This window comes from Lithobates pipiens, unplaced genomic scaffold, assembly GCF_037356315.1.
Source record: "Lithobates pipiens isolate NorthernLeopardFrog02 unplaced genomic scaffold, aLitPip1_a1.2 Scaffold_16, whole genome shotgun sequence".
Classification (NCBI taxonomy): domain Eukaryota; kingdom Metazoa; phylum Chordata; class Amphibia; order Anura; family Ranidae; genus Lithobates; species Lithobates pipiens.
The window spans coordinates 314,337,702-314,352,881 of record NW_027507748.1 but is presented as its reverse complement, the minus strand read 5'-3'; the positions used below and the strand labels follow the sequence as shown (position 1 = coordinate 314,352,881).

The following is a 15,180-nucleotide window of genomic DNA, read 5'->3' as shown; positions in this document are numbered from 1 at the left end:
CATGTCTTTGGAGTGTGGGAGGAAACCCAAGCAGGCACAAGGAGAACATGAAAACTCTGTGCAGGTAGTGCCCTGAGATTTGAACCAATAACTCCACTGCTGCTAGGTGTAAGTACTAGCCACTTAGCCACGATGCTGCCCCATATTACAGTTCAAACTCATTTTTATTGCAGCACCATGCTGCATCATCTTAAAAATGCCTTTCATTTTTAGGAATAAAAAAAAAATTGCAGCATTCTCCCTAACAAATACGTCCTCAGTGCAAAAGTCCATATAAATGTTATGTTGCTCCTTCAGAAGTATTGATCAGGAGAAGTGGAAACTCACCAAATGCAGGTGCTAAGTGTTACTAAACCCAGGACTCTGGTCACCCACAGTACACAGAACATGGCAATTATTTTAGTACATATAAACTGCTAAATACATTTTCTCATCAGCAGTATATAGCAGTCTTGTGCCTTGTATCAGTACCTAGTAAAGCTTGTAGGAGGAGTTTTCATTCTCCCCTGATCCTCTGTCTGGACAATGCTGATTGGCCCTGTGCTGATCACATACACCCTCCCAAGGAAAACAAATTCTAGCAAAAAACACCAAACTGAGCATGTTGTCAGAAACCATGAATCAGACTGAGACAGAAGTACAATTAAATCATAATTGTTTATTAAGAAAAATAAAAAGGTATATAGAAAAAGTGTAGTCAAGTCCAGTCCAGTAACCAGATCGGGTAGTCAGCCAGGCCACAAGTCAGGGATCCAAGTAGAGCAACAGCAAGCAGGATAAGGAGACAGAAGGGATGTCAGCAAGCCAGTCTTTAAACAAACCGCAGGAGATGGTTTCTTGTGATATGACCAAGGCGAAGGCAGAGGTGAAGTGAGCTGGAAGGCTTTAAGTAGGCAGGTCAGACGAGCATCATCAGGAACAGCTGGTAACTGTGGAGAGAGATGAGAGCTGGCAGTTAGCCAACAGCTGAGCAGCCAGCCCAGAGAAGGAAGGGCTAAGCCAGCCCTGACAGTACCTCCTCCTCAAATACCCCTCTCCCTCGGAGGGCCACCGGGCTTGAGGGGAAACCTATGGAACTCACGGAGGAGGACAAGGGCATGTACGTCAGAGGATGAGACCCAGGAGTGTTCCTCCGGACCGTACCCCTTCTAATGCACCAGGTACTGTATGTGCCCACGGAACCTACGGGAGTCAACAATGGATTGTACCTCATACTTCTCATGGTTCCCAACCTGAATAGGGTGAGGACGTGGCAACGAGGTGGTAAATCGGTTGCAAACCAACAGTTTCAATAAGGAGACATGAAACACATTTGAGTTGCGCATACTAGGAGGAAGATCCAACGCGTAAGCCACTGGGTTAATCCTGTGAAGGATACGGAAAGGCCCAATAAACTGAAGTGCAAACTTCAATGAGGGAACATGAAGCTGGAGGTTGCGAGATGAACGCCAGACCCTGTCCCCAACCTGGTAGGAAGGCGCAGGCAGGCGTCTGCAGTCAGCATGAAGTCTGTACCTATCATTAGCATGACGCAAAGCCTCCTGGACTTGTACCCAAGTGGAACGAAGACAATGGAGATGCTCCTCTAGTGCAGGAATACTCTGCGGAACAAACGAGTCAGGCAACATGGAAGGTTGGAAACCATAATTCGCCATAAATGGAGACAATCGGGAGGCAGAATTCAAGGCACTGTTGTGAGCAAACTCTGCCCAAGGTAATAGGTCAGACCAGTTATTATGATGGTCAGAAATATAGCAACGTAGGAATTGCTCTAAGGACTGATTGGCTCGTTCTGTGGCCCCATTAGACTGCAGGTGATACGCAGAAGAGAACGCAAGCTGGATTCCCAACTGTGCGCAAAAGGCCCGCCAGAACCGGTAGACAAACTGACTGCCCCTGTCCGAGACAATCACCTTGGGTAGCCCATGTAAGCGAAAGATCTCCCGAGCAAAAATGGAAGCCAGTTCCTTAGAGGTGGGCAACTTCTTAAGTGGAATACAATGACACATCTTTGAGAACCGGTCAACCACCAAAAGGATAACAGTGTTGCCTTGGGAGTTGGGCAACTCCACAATGAAATCCATAGACAGGTGAGTCCAGAGCCTCTCTCCATTGGGTATGGGTTGTAGCAGGCCCACTGGAAGGTGTCATGGAGTCTTACTCTGAGCACACACTGGACAGGCAGCTACGAAGGCAGTAACGGCCCCGTAAACTAGGCCACCAGAATTGTTGGGAAATGGCCCCAAATTAGTTGATTCTTCCCAGGATGGCCAGCTGCCTTGGGAGAATAGTAAGTCTGGAGCACAGAAGTACGGAGACTCTCTGGGACAAAGCAGCGGTCGCAAGGTTTATCAGGCAGAGCATGTACCTGAGCAGCAAGAATTTTGTCACCCAACGGAGAAGTAAAACTGGTGCGAACTGTAGCCAAGATACGATCAGGAGGAATCATAGGAACCGGAACCGACTCCGACTTGGAAGTGGAGGAAAATTGACGTGACAAGGTATCAGCCTTTATATTCTTAGTACTGGGTAAGAATGAGACAATGTAATTAAAGCTCAACAAGAAAAGAGCCCATCGCGCCCTTCTGAGAGAGAGTCCCTTATCCTCAGCCAAGAATGTAAGATTCTTATGATCAGTAAGAATAAGAACAGGGACAGTGGTACCTTCAAGGAGATGTCTCCATTCTTTCAGGGCTAAAATGATCACCAACAGCTCTCTGTCACCAATCTCATAATTGCACACAGCAGGTGAAAATTTCTTGGAAAAGTAGCCACATGGATGCATAGCTCTCTCAGAGTTAGGACGTTGAGACAGAAGGCCGCCAACTCCAGTCTCAGAAGCATCAACTTCTAGAATAAAAGGCAACATAGAATCAGGATGTGCCAACACAGGAGCAGAAACAAAGGCAGCTTTGAGAGTCTCAAAGGCCTTAATGGACTCCGGAGACCAACTCTGTGGGTTACCGTCCTTTCTGGTCATATCAGTCAGGGGCTTGACCAGAGACGAGAAGTTACGAATAGCAGTTGGCAAAGCCCAGGAAACGCTGCAGAGGATGTAAACCCATGGGTCGAGGCCACTGTAGGAATGCCAAAAGTTTCTCTGGGTCCATCGAAAAACCAGCAGTGGAAATGACATAGCCCAGGAATGTAACCTGTTCACGATGGAACTCGCACTTCTCCAGTTTGCAATAGAGATTGTTCTCTCTTAGTTTCTGAAGCACATGACAGACATCTGTGTGGTGGCTCTCCAGGGACTTGGAAAATATGAGGATATCATCAAGATAAACCACCACACACAACTGCAACAAATCTCAGAGGACATTGTTAATAAATTCCTGGAAAACTGCCATGGCGTACAAAGGCCAAAAGGCATTACCAGGTATTCATAATGGCCTGTTCTGGTATTAAACGCAGTTTTCCACTCGTCGCCCTCCTTAATGCGCATGAGATTGTATGCCCCTCTCAAGTCAAGCTTTGTGAAAACCGTTGATCCCTTGAGGCGGTCAAATAACTCTGTAATCAATGGAATCGGGTAGGCATTCTTAATCGTGACATGATTGAAAGCCCTATAATCTATACAAGGTCTCAGCTCACCGCTCTTCTTCTTCACAAAGAAGAAACCAGCACCAGCAGGAGACGAGTATTTGCAGATGAAACCTCAAAAATGCGTCAGCAACATACTCCTCCATGGCCTTATCCTCCAATACCGACAAAGGGTAAACACGGCCACAAATACGTATGGCACCAGGTTGAAGGTCAATTGCGCAATCATAAGACCGGTGTGGAAGCAAACTACCGGCTTGACCTTTATCAAAGACATCGCTAAAGCAGGGAGGAGAGTGAAGAGGTGCACAGGACCTTGGATACGTTCAGGAAGCATGTCTCACTGCATTGTGGTGACCAGGAGAGAACCTCAGCATGGAGCCAATCAAAAGATGGGTTGTGCCGCTGTAACCAAGGATAACCAATAACCAGCGGAAACCTGAGTGAGGAAATAGCTTGGAATTGGATTATCTCATGGTGAAGAGTCCCTATGACCATGGACAACGGGACCGTCTCATGAGTCACATGGGCAGGCTGTAAAGGTCTCCCGTCAAGAGCCTCAATGGCAAGTGGAGTGTCATGCAGCTGCAGTGGAATTGAGTGCTGCAAAACAAATGCATCAATGAACAGGCCTGCAGCCCCAGAGTCAATTAGAGCTTGTATCTCCATGGACGACTCAGCCCAAGAAAGAGTGACCAAAACCAGGGGCTTATCCTTCTGGATAACTGGGGACAAAACAACGCCACCTAAGGTCTGTCCATGACAGGACCTCAAGGTTCGGGCATTCCCTGGACGGTTAGGACAAGACTTCAAAAAGTGACCTGCCTGGCCACAATAAAGGCACAATCTCTCCCTCCTCCTAAAGGCTCTCTCATCTGCAGAGACACACATGAAGCCCAGGTGCATGGGTTCATCTTCACTGACCGACTCGGTACCAGGAGGCATGGGAGGTGAGGGAGGCATGGGTGGGACTATAAAGCTCGGAGGCAAATGTACAGGAGGCTTCCGCAATCGCTCCTTAAGAGAAAGTCTTTCCCTGAGGCTGGAGTCAATGAGGATAGCAAAAGAGATCAAGCTCTCCAGCTCAGTGGGTATATCTCGGGCTGCTATCTCATTCTTGATGGAATCCGAGAGACTATGAGAAAAAGCAGCCACGAGGGCCTCATTGTTCCAAGCAACCTCTGCTGCCAGAGTATGGAATTCAATGGCGTAGTCGGCAACAGTTCTCGTACTCTGTTTGATGGACATGAGGCACTTGGCAGCAGAAGCGGAGCATGCGGGGATGTCAAATACCCTTTTAAAGGAGACCACAAACTCAGGGTAACTCAAGACAACAGGTTTTTGCATCTTCCATAGAGGGTTAGACCAGGCAAGGGCTCTCTCAGAAAGCAAAGGTATCACAAAACCTACTTTGCTTCTGTCCGTGCGAAACGCCTGAGGCAGGATCTCGAAGTATATCTCAACCTGATTGAGAAACCCTCTGCATTGAACTGGATCGCCCCCAAATGGCTGGGGAAGTGGAGTGGAACTAGACATACCTCTTATAGAGGTAGTACTCGAGGCGGGTGCCTGCACAGAGACTGGCGCAGCAGCAGGGATGGCCTGCGACTCAGGTTGTACCAGAGCAGCCCCAGTGGGGGATTCCAGGTGAGCTGTACGATTCAGGAATGTTTGTAACGCCAAGGCAAACTGATCCATGCGGTGATCTTGCTCATCCAATCTGGAAAAAATATTACCAACAAGTGGATTGACTGTATATTCTGAATTCATGGCTTTCGCCTACTATCAGAAACCATTAATCAGACCGAGACAGAAGTACAATTAAATCACACTTGTTTATTAATAAAAATATAAAGGTAAATAGAGCAAGCGTATTCAAAGCATAGCCAGAGTCCAGTAACCGGATCGAGTAGTCAGCCAGTCCAGAGTTCAATAACCAGATCGGGTAATCAGCCAGGCCAGAAGTCAGGAATCCAAGTGGAGCAACAGCAAGCAGGATAAGGAGCCAGAAGGGATGTCAGCAATCCAGTCTTTAAACAGAACCACAGGAGATGGTTTCTTGTGATGTGACCAAGGCAAAGGCAGATCTGAAGTGAGCTGGACAGCTTTAAGTAGGCAGGTCAGACGAGCTGGATAAGGAACAGCTGGAGACTGAGGAGAGAGATGAGAGCTGGCAATTAGCCGACAGCTGAGCAGCCAGCCCAGAGAAGGAAGGGCTAAGCCAGCCCTGACAAAAAGCAAGGATTCTACCTATGACATACTTTCTGGGATCCCAACCCCTGGATCTACACCAGGAAACATATGCCTTCCAGACTCTATAATAAATGACTCTGGAGGCTTGAATTAATCAAGGTAGATTTCGCTGAGCCTGAAAGCTCGCGATTCCTCAGAATGTGGGTTTCAATAGCCAAACCATTAAATTTAGCATTTGTAAGGTAGGATGGAACACTGGTCCCTGCGATAGCAGCTCTGGACATGGTGGTAGGGTCCATGGGGGCCCTACCGCCATCTTTACTATTTCTGCATACCAAGATCTTCTGGGCCACGCTGGGGCTACCAGAAGCACCGATTTTTCTTTTCCTGCTTGAACCTGCGAAGAAGCCGTAGTAGCAGCAGAATAGGTAGAAATGCATAAATCAGTGAGAACTGATCCCACGGGGTCACCAACGCATCTGTTCCGCATGCAAGTGGATCCCTTGTTCTTGACACAAAGTTTTCAATCTTGTTGTTGAACCTGGATGCAAACAGATCTACATCCGGGATCTAGCCAGAAAGATGTCGGGGTGAAGAGACCATTCCCCTGTGAACAACTGCTGGAGACTTAAGTAGTCCACCTGACAGTTCTCTACCCCTGCAATGAAGATTGCTGATATGTACGGCACATGCTTTTCTGCCCAGGATAGGATCTGGTTTACTTCTTTCTGGGCTGCAGGACTTCTGGTGCCCCCTTGGTGACTGATAGAAGCCACTGCTGTGGCATTGTCAGATTGGATCCTGACAGGACAACCCTGCAACCTGAATGTCCAGGCCTTTAGGGATAGGTATGCTGCCCAAATCTCTAGAATGTTCATGGGTAAGGTCCTCTCGGTTCTGGACCATTTCCCTTGGACAGTCGTCTCTTATAGAACTGCTCCCCAACCTGAAAGGCTGGCATCTGTTGTTACCACTTTCCAGGCAACTGGTAAGAAAGATTTCCCTTTCCGCATATTCTCGGGTATCAACCACCAACTGAGATTCTGATGCACTATTGGCGATAAACACATTGGAAAATCTAGCGCCTGGACTTACTTGTTCCAGACAGACAAGGGACTGTTTTGCAGCAGTCTCAAATGAAACTGAGCACAGGGAACCGCTTTGAATGAAGCCAACATATTTCCCAACAACCTCATACAAAGGGCAATAAAAGGACCCTTCTTCGCCCTGACTACCTGAACCAGCTCCTTTATGGTGCTGATTTTTGCCTGGGGTAAAAACACCCTCTTCTGGGTTATATCTATAACCAGACCCAAGTGCTCTAGTCTTCTTACTGGTTTTGAAGAAGAATTCTCTAGGTTGAGGACCCAACCTAGGTATTCCAGGTAGTTGAATGTGGTGATCAAGCTCTGGTCTAAGCAGGCTACCGATCGGTCTATTAAGAGCAGGTCATCTAGGAAAGCTATAATTGTTATACCCTGGGCCCTTAATCTGATCTTCCTGCCAGACCTTTGAGAACTGTAGCAGTCTTCCCCCCATGTGAATGAGCGGGGGAGCGCCCCTTTCCTTCATAAAGAGGCTTTAGCGTTCTGTCTTGTAGGTTTCCTCCCCCAGGACTTCTCTTGTCCCTGGGTTGACTCTGAGTTTTACCTCTTGAACCTGACGGTGGAGGCCATCGCGATTGCCTGGAGGCTGATGCCCCTGGCACTGGAGAAAGAGCCCATTTAAATGAGGGACGTTTACTCCTTTTCTTAACTGGCAAAAGGGTACTTTTCCCACTTGAAATCTTTTGGATATAATTTTCCAAATCTTCCCCAAACAGCCTTAGACCGTGAAAGGGAAAACCAGCCAGGAGCTTTTTGCACGGTGGTTTGGCTGACCAATTTTTAAACCATAAGATTCTACACATATGCACCAACTCAAGCGTAAGGCGAGAGGTCTGAAGGATAGAATCTCTGATTGCATAAACTGCAAAACACAAAGCCACTGGCAGCTCAGCTAACTCCTGGGCCTGCTGTTCAGGGAAAAATCTTGAGCACCTGTTTGAAGTGGTCTCCCAAGGACTGACATATTGCCGCCACTGCTGGTAGAGCTACTGAACCTGCCAAGGAAAAAATGTTTTTAACAGGAATTCCAACTTTTTATCTGTTGGATCCCTAAGCATTTGAGCGTTGCCAACAGGACAAGTCAAACTTTTATTTACAGAGGATATAGCAGCGGTCAATAGCTTATATACCCCACATCTTTGTAAATTTTTCCTCCATAGGATAAAGTGTTAAACATTTTTTCCCTCCTAAAAAGTTTTCATCTAGGTGATCCCACTCAGAATAAATAAGCTTTTCCAGCAAAGAATGAACAGGAAAAGCATGCACAGCTTGAAGAGGCTTCAGTGAACCCAAACAAGAAGTGGGCTTTTCAACTGACTCAGTTATGGGTAATTTAGATGTGGAGTGTTTCAGTAAGAGAATGCACCAGCAATTTCTGAGCCTGCAAAGCTGAAGAGGGTCCTTCCTCACTTGATTCCCCAGAAGAGGAGTCATCAGTCTCTTCCCGGTCTCCTGAGGGGGATTTGTCACCCCTTTCCCAGAGTTCCCCTGTTTGAGGGTCCTGGGTGGTAGAAGGGGACCTAATGCGTTTTCTTCCACTTTGTGAAGATGCGATTAAGGCACTAAACTTTCCTCCAATCCACTCACAGCTGAGGAAAAAAAATCTCCTGTGTAGTATATACAGGGGCTAAAATGGCAGAAGCAGTAGCAGCCCCTAACCCCGATGGCTCACTCTGACCAGCCTCCCTAGGTTTTTCAGCGGGAGATGGCATTGCAGAGGGAGGGTCCTCAGAGCCTGAGGGATATCCATTTGAGCCCCTATTTTTTGGGGTATGTGTATGTCCTCTTCTGCCCATAGTGCTAAGCATGAATGCAGAGGTAATACCAGAAATGCACCCACTGCTGAGAAAAATTGTTCAGCAACTGCTGCTGCTATCAAGGCTTAGTCTGATGCTAAGTAAACATGCCTGGGAATGCCTTTGTCACTGGGAGCATTGTGACATACTGCAGACTGACCCATGGCCTCTAGCCTGGAAAGAAGCTGTGGGGGGACATTTGTGATAAGAGAAAACCCCCCCTTCCCACATCCTACCTGGAGCTTGGGCATGGAGGAAGCTGGCAGCTTGTGACACAGAGCAAGACTGACAAGCATGAAACAGGTACGTGCTCTTGACAGCCCCCGGTGGCAACTTTAGGCATATCAACATTTACTCAAAGGAGAAGACCCACAAGAATTAGAAAAATAGCTTAGGAATCTCCCTTACCTTATCCGGCTGCAGGGTTCTGTGGTAAACCAAACAGACCCAATCTTCACCACTTACGATGGGCTCCGTTAAAAAACCTCCAGGAACCAGGGCCTCTTGTTATCACACTCCTGGGCCTGTAAAGCACCCCATCAGGAAAATATGGCTGAATAAACCAAAAACTGCATCCCGGGGTCCAGCTCTTTAAAAAGAGAAGTGTTACAGGCAGAATCTTGTTTTATTCCGACACAATGCCCGGGTACCATTCAATTCAGCCTGGAAAAGACACTTTGAATGGATCCAGTTGCCTGGCTTGCCCCAGAAAAGGTTTCTCCATCGGAACTCACTCAGCACAGCACATCTTTACTTGTGACCAACACCTAAGACACTGGCGAAAAAACTGAATTACTCCTACCAATGGGAGGGGTTATATAGGGAGTGAACTTCCTGTTTTAGGGTGTGCCAGTGTCCATCATCTAAAGGTGCCTATATATAATCCACATAGTAACTACTATGGCTCTGTGTCCCATGATGTACAATAAAGAAAAAAGTATTTGATATTAGTGCTCCGTCTCCCCACATGCAGTGCAAATTCAACACAGAGTATGTACTGCCATATAATACGCTGCCAAACACGCTAAGTGGGAATGAATAGATGAATCCTTTTATCATTGAATACATCTGTAGGGAACTCCAGCTCTGACTTTTTGTAGGGGACAAAGCCACTCTTCTCACCACCAAATGATACCATCAAACTAAGAAATAAAGTATCATAGTGTAGTAGTTTATTCAACAAGGCAGCTTTTATATAGTATTGCAGCGATAAAATTAAAATAGCAATATAAAGTAAAATGCTGATTGTTAACATCCAGTAGACTGAATGAAAAACAGATTCCTCTATTCATACAAGTGAGGTACATGGTGGAATCCTGCCCCCCCCCCCCCCCCACAGCTGTCAGAATACACCGATTTGATTGGCTGCAGCCCCAAATTGACAACATGTCCTTGGAAGCCATCCCTGCTGGAAGAAGACAGCGATTATTGCTAGTGGCTATAGCAGCTGCTAGCGATAATCATAAGTTATCGACCTTTTGAACCAGCCGAGATTCGAACTGCGTATGGCCAGACTTAGTGCTCTTAACTGAGACAAGTACACACTATAGAAAGCTATGCTTTGTTCATATGTTTGAGTTTACAACCACTTCAACTTGCATAAGCATATATCTATAGTTATACATTTGTGGTCATTTTTCTTTTGAGAAATTATCCTTTCCATTGAGAACTGTAGTAAGCTGCCTGGCCCAATTTAAAAAAAACAAATATTTAATTTGCTAATATAATTCTTATAGAAGAACAATCAAGAACTAAGCTCAATGCACCTTTTTGCTAGTAATACTTGCTTTAATTTCCTTCACAGGATCCTAATATGAAGGGAAATTTACCGGAGGCCAAACTGAATCAGAACATCTGTACATACAATGACTACATTCTCAAGACGGTTTCAATTCCTAGTTGTCCAGTGCATGTCAATCCACACTATACCTACCCTGTAGCACTGAGTTGTAGGTGTGACAAATGTAACACAGGCTATATTGACTGTGTACAGGATAGTATTGAGTCTAATTACTGTACAAAGCCAAGGAAGCCGAAGGATTTCTTCTACAATTATGCCAAAAAATTCATTGGGCATAAATTTAAGTAGACCTGTTGTAATGGAACACTGCATAATCCAGCATGTCTCTGCAACAGCAGATGCCATGAAGTGCCTTAACATACCCTCTGCTTGCCAAATGTAGCTCCAGGAAGTCACCAAATCTGGGCCATATACAGAGACCCATCTTTACAAGCTGTATTCCAGCAATTTCAGCATCTGCATTTTGGAGCACCTTAGGTTCTTCAAGAACTTCAGGTTGTGTCAACAGCTAATGGTTCCTGCCATTGCATATTCTTGCTGGTTTATACAGGTTTACTTTAACAGATTTCAAAAAAATATATCCAAGTTTGCATTTGTTTAGAGAAGAAGATAAGTGTTAAATATATTTTAATTAGTTATACAGTTTCACTGTTTAAAAACATTAGATACAATATACTGTTTTAATATTCCATTTACTGCAGATAATTGAACTAAAATCAATATCTATAATCAAACTGCATGTCTCCAAATGTGTTTTTACAATTTCAGGAATATATGCATATTTTCATGAGCTTTCTCTGACTACTGACCACAAATCCAGCCTTAAAGCGGTATTAAACCCCAAACCAAAAGTGTAATATATTGCAGCTTACCAAACATTAAATGTGGTGGATGTATGCGTTTCATTTTGTAGGCTTTTTCCCTCGGTTTTCACCCGGTGATCTGGCCAGTAACACATCTCCAGTATTAGAGCCCTCCCCACTGTAGATGAAGGTGCATAGGGTGCACCTTTGGACAGCAGCAGTGTGAGTCTGGAGGTGAGGGTAGTGTTAGATGGACTAACTGATTTAGATACACCAACTCATTTAACCCTTTAAAGTCCAAGTTTTTCAATGAGTCAAAATGTGCTCTACCAAACGGTGGAGCAGAACGTCAAACGGTTAAGCAAGACTCCAGCTAACACTTTATAAATAAATTTGATAAATAAAAGCTGATTATGGTAAGCAGTGGTAAATGGTCTGTCTCATCCCCGTAACTGCTACATTTGCAAGAGAGTGGGCTAACAGACTGGCTGGATCACCAGGTGAAAAAAGGAGAGGGAAAGCCTAAAAAACATTACTAATGCAGCCATCACATTTTAGATTAGGTAAGTTAATAAATGTTTCTTTGTGGGTTTGTTATTGCTTTAAGGTTTTGTACATGATCCAGCAAAGCATTATACATATATCATGGCCAAATACAAATGCAGATAACTACATGTATTTTTTCTGTTAATAGTAGCCATACCTGTTCTCTCTCTGCCCTTGGTTGTTCCCTTCAGTGAAGTATGTTAACTTTGCCACCTTTTGGCTTTGGGTTTTAGAGCAGTGAGTGATGCCCTACATATATCCTCTCACACAAATGTCTTTCCCTGTAACCCTAAGGCCCATGTTACGATAGTGATTTACTGGCTACAACACACCAGCAACAAAATGATAATCATCCTCCCCAATGAAATCACTCTCTAAGGCTGGGTTAACATATATGCGAATTGGATGTGTTTCACACCGCATCCATTTCACATAACATGTGAGTGTGACCGTCTTTCAATGGAGCCAGTTCACACAAGTCCACGGTTGCTGCTGTGCGAATTTGAAAAGGGTCCTGTGTGTTTTTTGGTCCGGGTCAGGTGCAAATTCAGGGAAAAATGCGCACCTGGATCAGTGAACACAAACGCACAGGACACCGCACTGCAAACCACAGCTGTGGTTTGAACCCAGCCACACTGGTGGAACCATAAACCTGTCACTCTGTTGTTGCTCCGTTGTTCGCAATCAAGATCCTGTAGCACTTGGGCCAGCAAGGGAGAAACTTTCAAGGGGAAGAGTGACTACTGCACCTCAGTATTTCAGAGTCATCAGTGTAATACGTGCCTAAACCAGACATTAAACCTCGACCAACTCTTCACAGTAGCGTAACATTTACCCTCCCTGTTAGGGATGAGCTCTGGCGTGTTCGCACACTCCAACATGCAGAGCACGCCAGGGATTTGGTGCAGCACTGCTCTAATCACAGGCAGTGAGACATTGCCCGCAGCCGGGCATCGGGACAATGTCTCACTGCCTGTGAGTAGTGCAGCGCTGCGCCGACTTCCTGGTGGGCTCTGCACGTTGAAGTCTGCAAACACGCCGGAGCTCATCCTTACTCCCTGTGTAAGCATAACCCCGTTCTTGTATACATAGCTTTTCTCTACTGGGATCCTCTTTGCCCTTTGCTGTAAAAGAGTTCAAGCCTTTAATTTCAGAGTCAAACCATAGCTTATCTAAGTTTGGCAATGGTTACTGCAAAGATTTTTAGCCAGCAAATGTGAAATTGTTAATGTGAAACAGTTCTGATAAATGCCTGAAAAAGTCTACTTGCAGTGTTATAGGCAGGTCTCGTCTAGACAGGTTTTCCCTGTGTAAATCAAGATGAAAAAAGGAAATCTAACATCATCTTTTTATGCTGTATGTCTCTCTGCTGAGGTGGTAAAACCCTTTGTAAAGTGATACGAAAGCCAAAATGTGGCAGTTGTCATCTGAACAGAAAATATTCCACTGGGGACATCCGTTCTGGTGACTGGTGTCTGAGAAAGAATTTCACCTCACTTTGTAGAAATTTTCACTTCCTGTTGTGTCTCCATGACAGGAAGTTTAGGGAAAATATTCCAAACGGGACACAGGCAGTAAAAAAAAAGATGGTTTTAAAAAACTTGGTGAATTACTTAAAGACTAAGTTCACTGTTAGGAACATCTTACACTTGTATTTAGGTTATAACATGTATCTAAGCATCCATATCCCACCCCAGAGCCTTCTCCCAACAATAGCGTGTAAGGGTTCCTCTCCCTCACATGTCATTCATTCAAAGAGATCTGTAAATGAACAAAATACAAGTTCTGTCTGCCCTCATGGCACACAGACTTATCAATGAACCACAAGTTTGGTAATCAGTGCACTTGTAGTCCACTGACATTTCCTTCAGTAAATGAAAGCTTGTACAGGCAGAGAGCTAGAGTAAGTGTCCCCAGAAGTTTGAGATTGCACCCATGATCCACTGATCATGGGTGTAATGCTTTGAAGGTTCCTACAGAAAAAAAATAATAAATGCATAATTTTTTTGCACTACCCCTCAAATCATACCAGCAGACAACTTATGTTTAAAGCAAAATAGAAGAAATATAAAAAAAACCTTTAAAAACAATACACATCATGAACACAAATCTGAACAAAACCCTTATGTATTTTGCCGCATCTGCTGAAGACATATCAGTTACTTTGCACTTCTCCGGAAATGGCTGTATAAATACCCCCCACCGAATATATACCATATTTGTAGCATGGGACAAAAAATATGAGGGCTTTTGACTGTTTCACGTCCTTCCTGCCCAGTCCATTTTTCAATTTTCAGCGCTGTCACAATTTGAACGGAAATTTCTCAGTAATGAAACGCTGTACTGAAATTACATTTGGATAATTTTTTTTTAAGACAGGTAGAGCTTAAAACGCCACACGTTCTTTTTCTTATTCTTTTGCTATATAAAAGGAAAAAAGACTGAACATTTAAATAAAAAACATGTTTTTCTGTTATAAAACTTTGCAAATAAATAATTTGGGCCAAAATGTATTCTGCTACAGTACTTTGGTGAAAAAAAAGTGTATATTTTTTAGTCTGTGTGAAATATAATTTACAAACTATTATACACTGTATATATTTGAAAAATGATCCATCCTGATGTACTGACTGCCTATGTCATTTCTCGAGGCCCTAAAATGTCAGGACAGCAAACAGCATCCCCCAAAATGACCCTTTTTTGGATAATAGACAGTCCAAGGTATATAGGAAAGGCATGATGAGTTTTTTGAAGTTGTAATGTTTTTCCTACAATTCTTTGGAAAATTATGAAAGTAAATAAAAATGTATTTTGTTTTCACAGCATTGTCATTTTAACAAGTTATTTTTCACACACAGCATAGGCATATTTGAAATTACACCCCAAAATACATTCTGCTACTCCTCCCGAGTATGGTGATACCACATGTGGGCCACATAGAGGGGTCCAAAATTCAAGCAGCTTCTTCAGGCATTCTAGGGGCATAAATTACACATCTAACACGCCTGTTTTTTCTGAAAAAGCTGTATTTTTTATTACACAACATTATTATTATGATACAGTATTTCTAACACACAGCATGTACATACTTAGAATCACACCTCAAAACACATTTTGCTACTGGGGATACCACATGTGTAAGACTTTTTCCTGGTGCCTCCATGGCAGCATACCAATGGTTGATGGCTCCGCCCTCTATCAACCCACAGGACCACGTAACTCTATAAAAAAAAGAGTTACTCCCCCCTCGGGTATTCTTTGTAACTAGTCTTCAGAACATTAAGGATTATTGAAGGGAGGGTGTATGCTGCCATGGGTAGGCACCAGGAAAGGAAAATTTTGGAAAGGTGAGTATTAAATTTTCTGTTTTCCTGGTGCCTCCATGGCAGCAT

General features: G+C 44.3%; 1 protein-coding gene across 2 annotated transcripts in view; it reads left to right on the top strand.

The window, feature by feature from the left end:
- The window catches only part of TSHB (thyroid stimulating hormone subunit beta), a 36,775-nt gene extending 22,167 nt beyond the window's left edge, over positions 1-14,608 (top strand). For both annotated transcript variants that reach the window (XM_077481641.1, XM_077481642.1), the window contains one exon: positions 10,443-14,608. In XM_077481641.1, coding sequence (XP_077337767.1) covers positions 10,443-10,727 — 285 coding nt within the window. In that variant the 3' untranslated portion in view covers positions 10,728-14,608. The remainder of the gene's footprint in view (positions 1-10,442) is intronic.
- Positions 14,609-15,180: the final 572 nt, after the last annotated feature.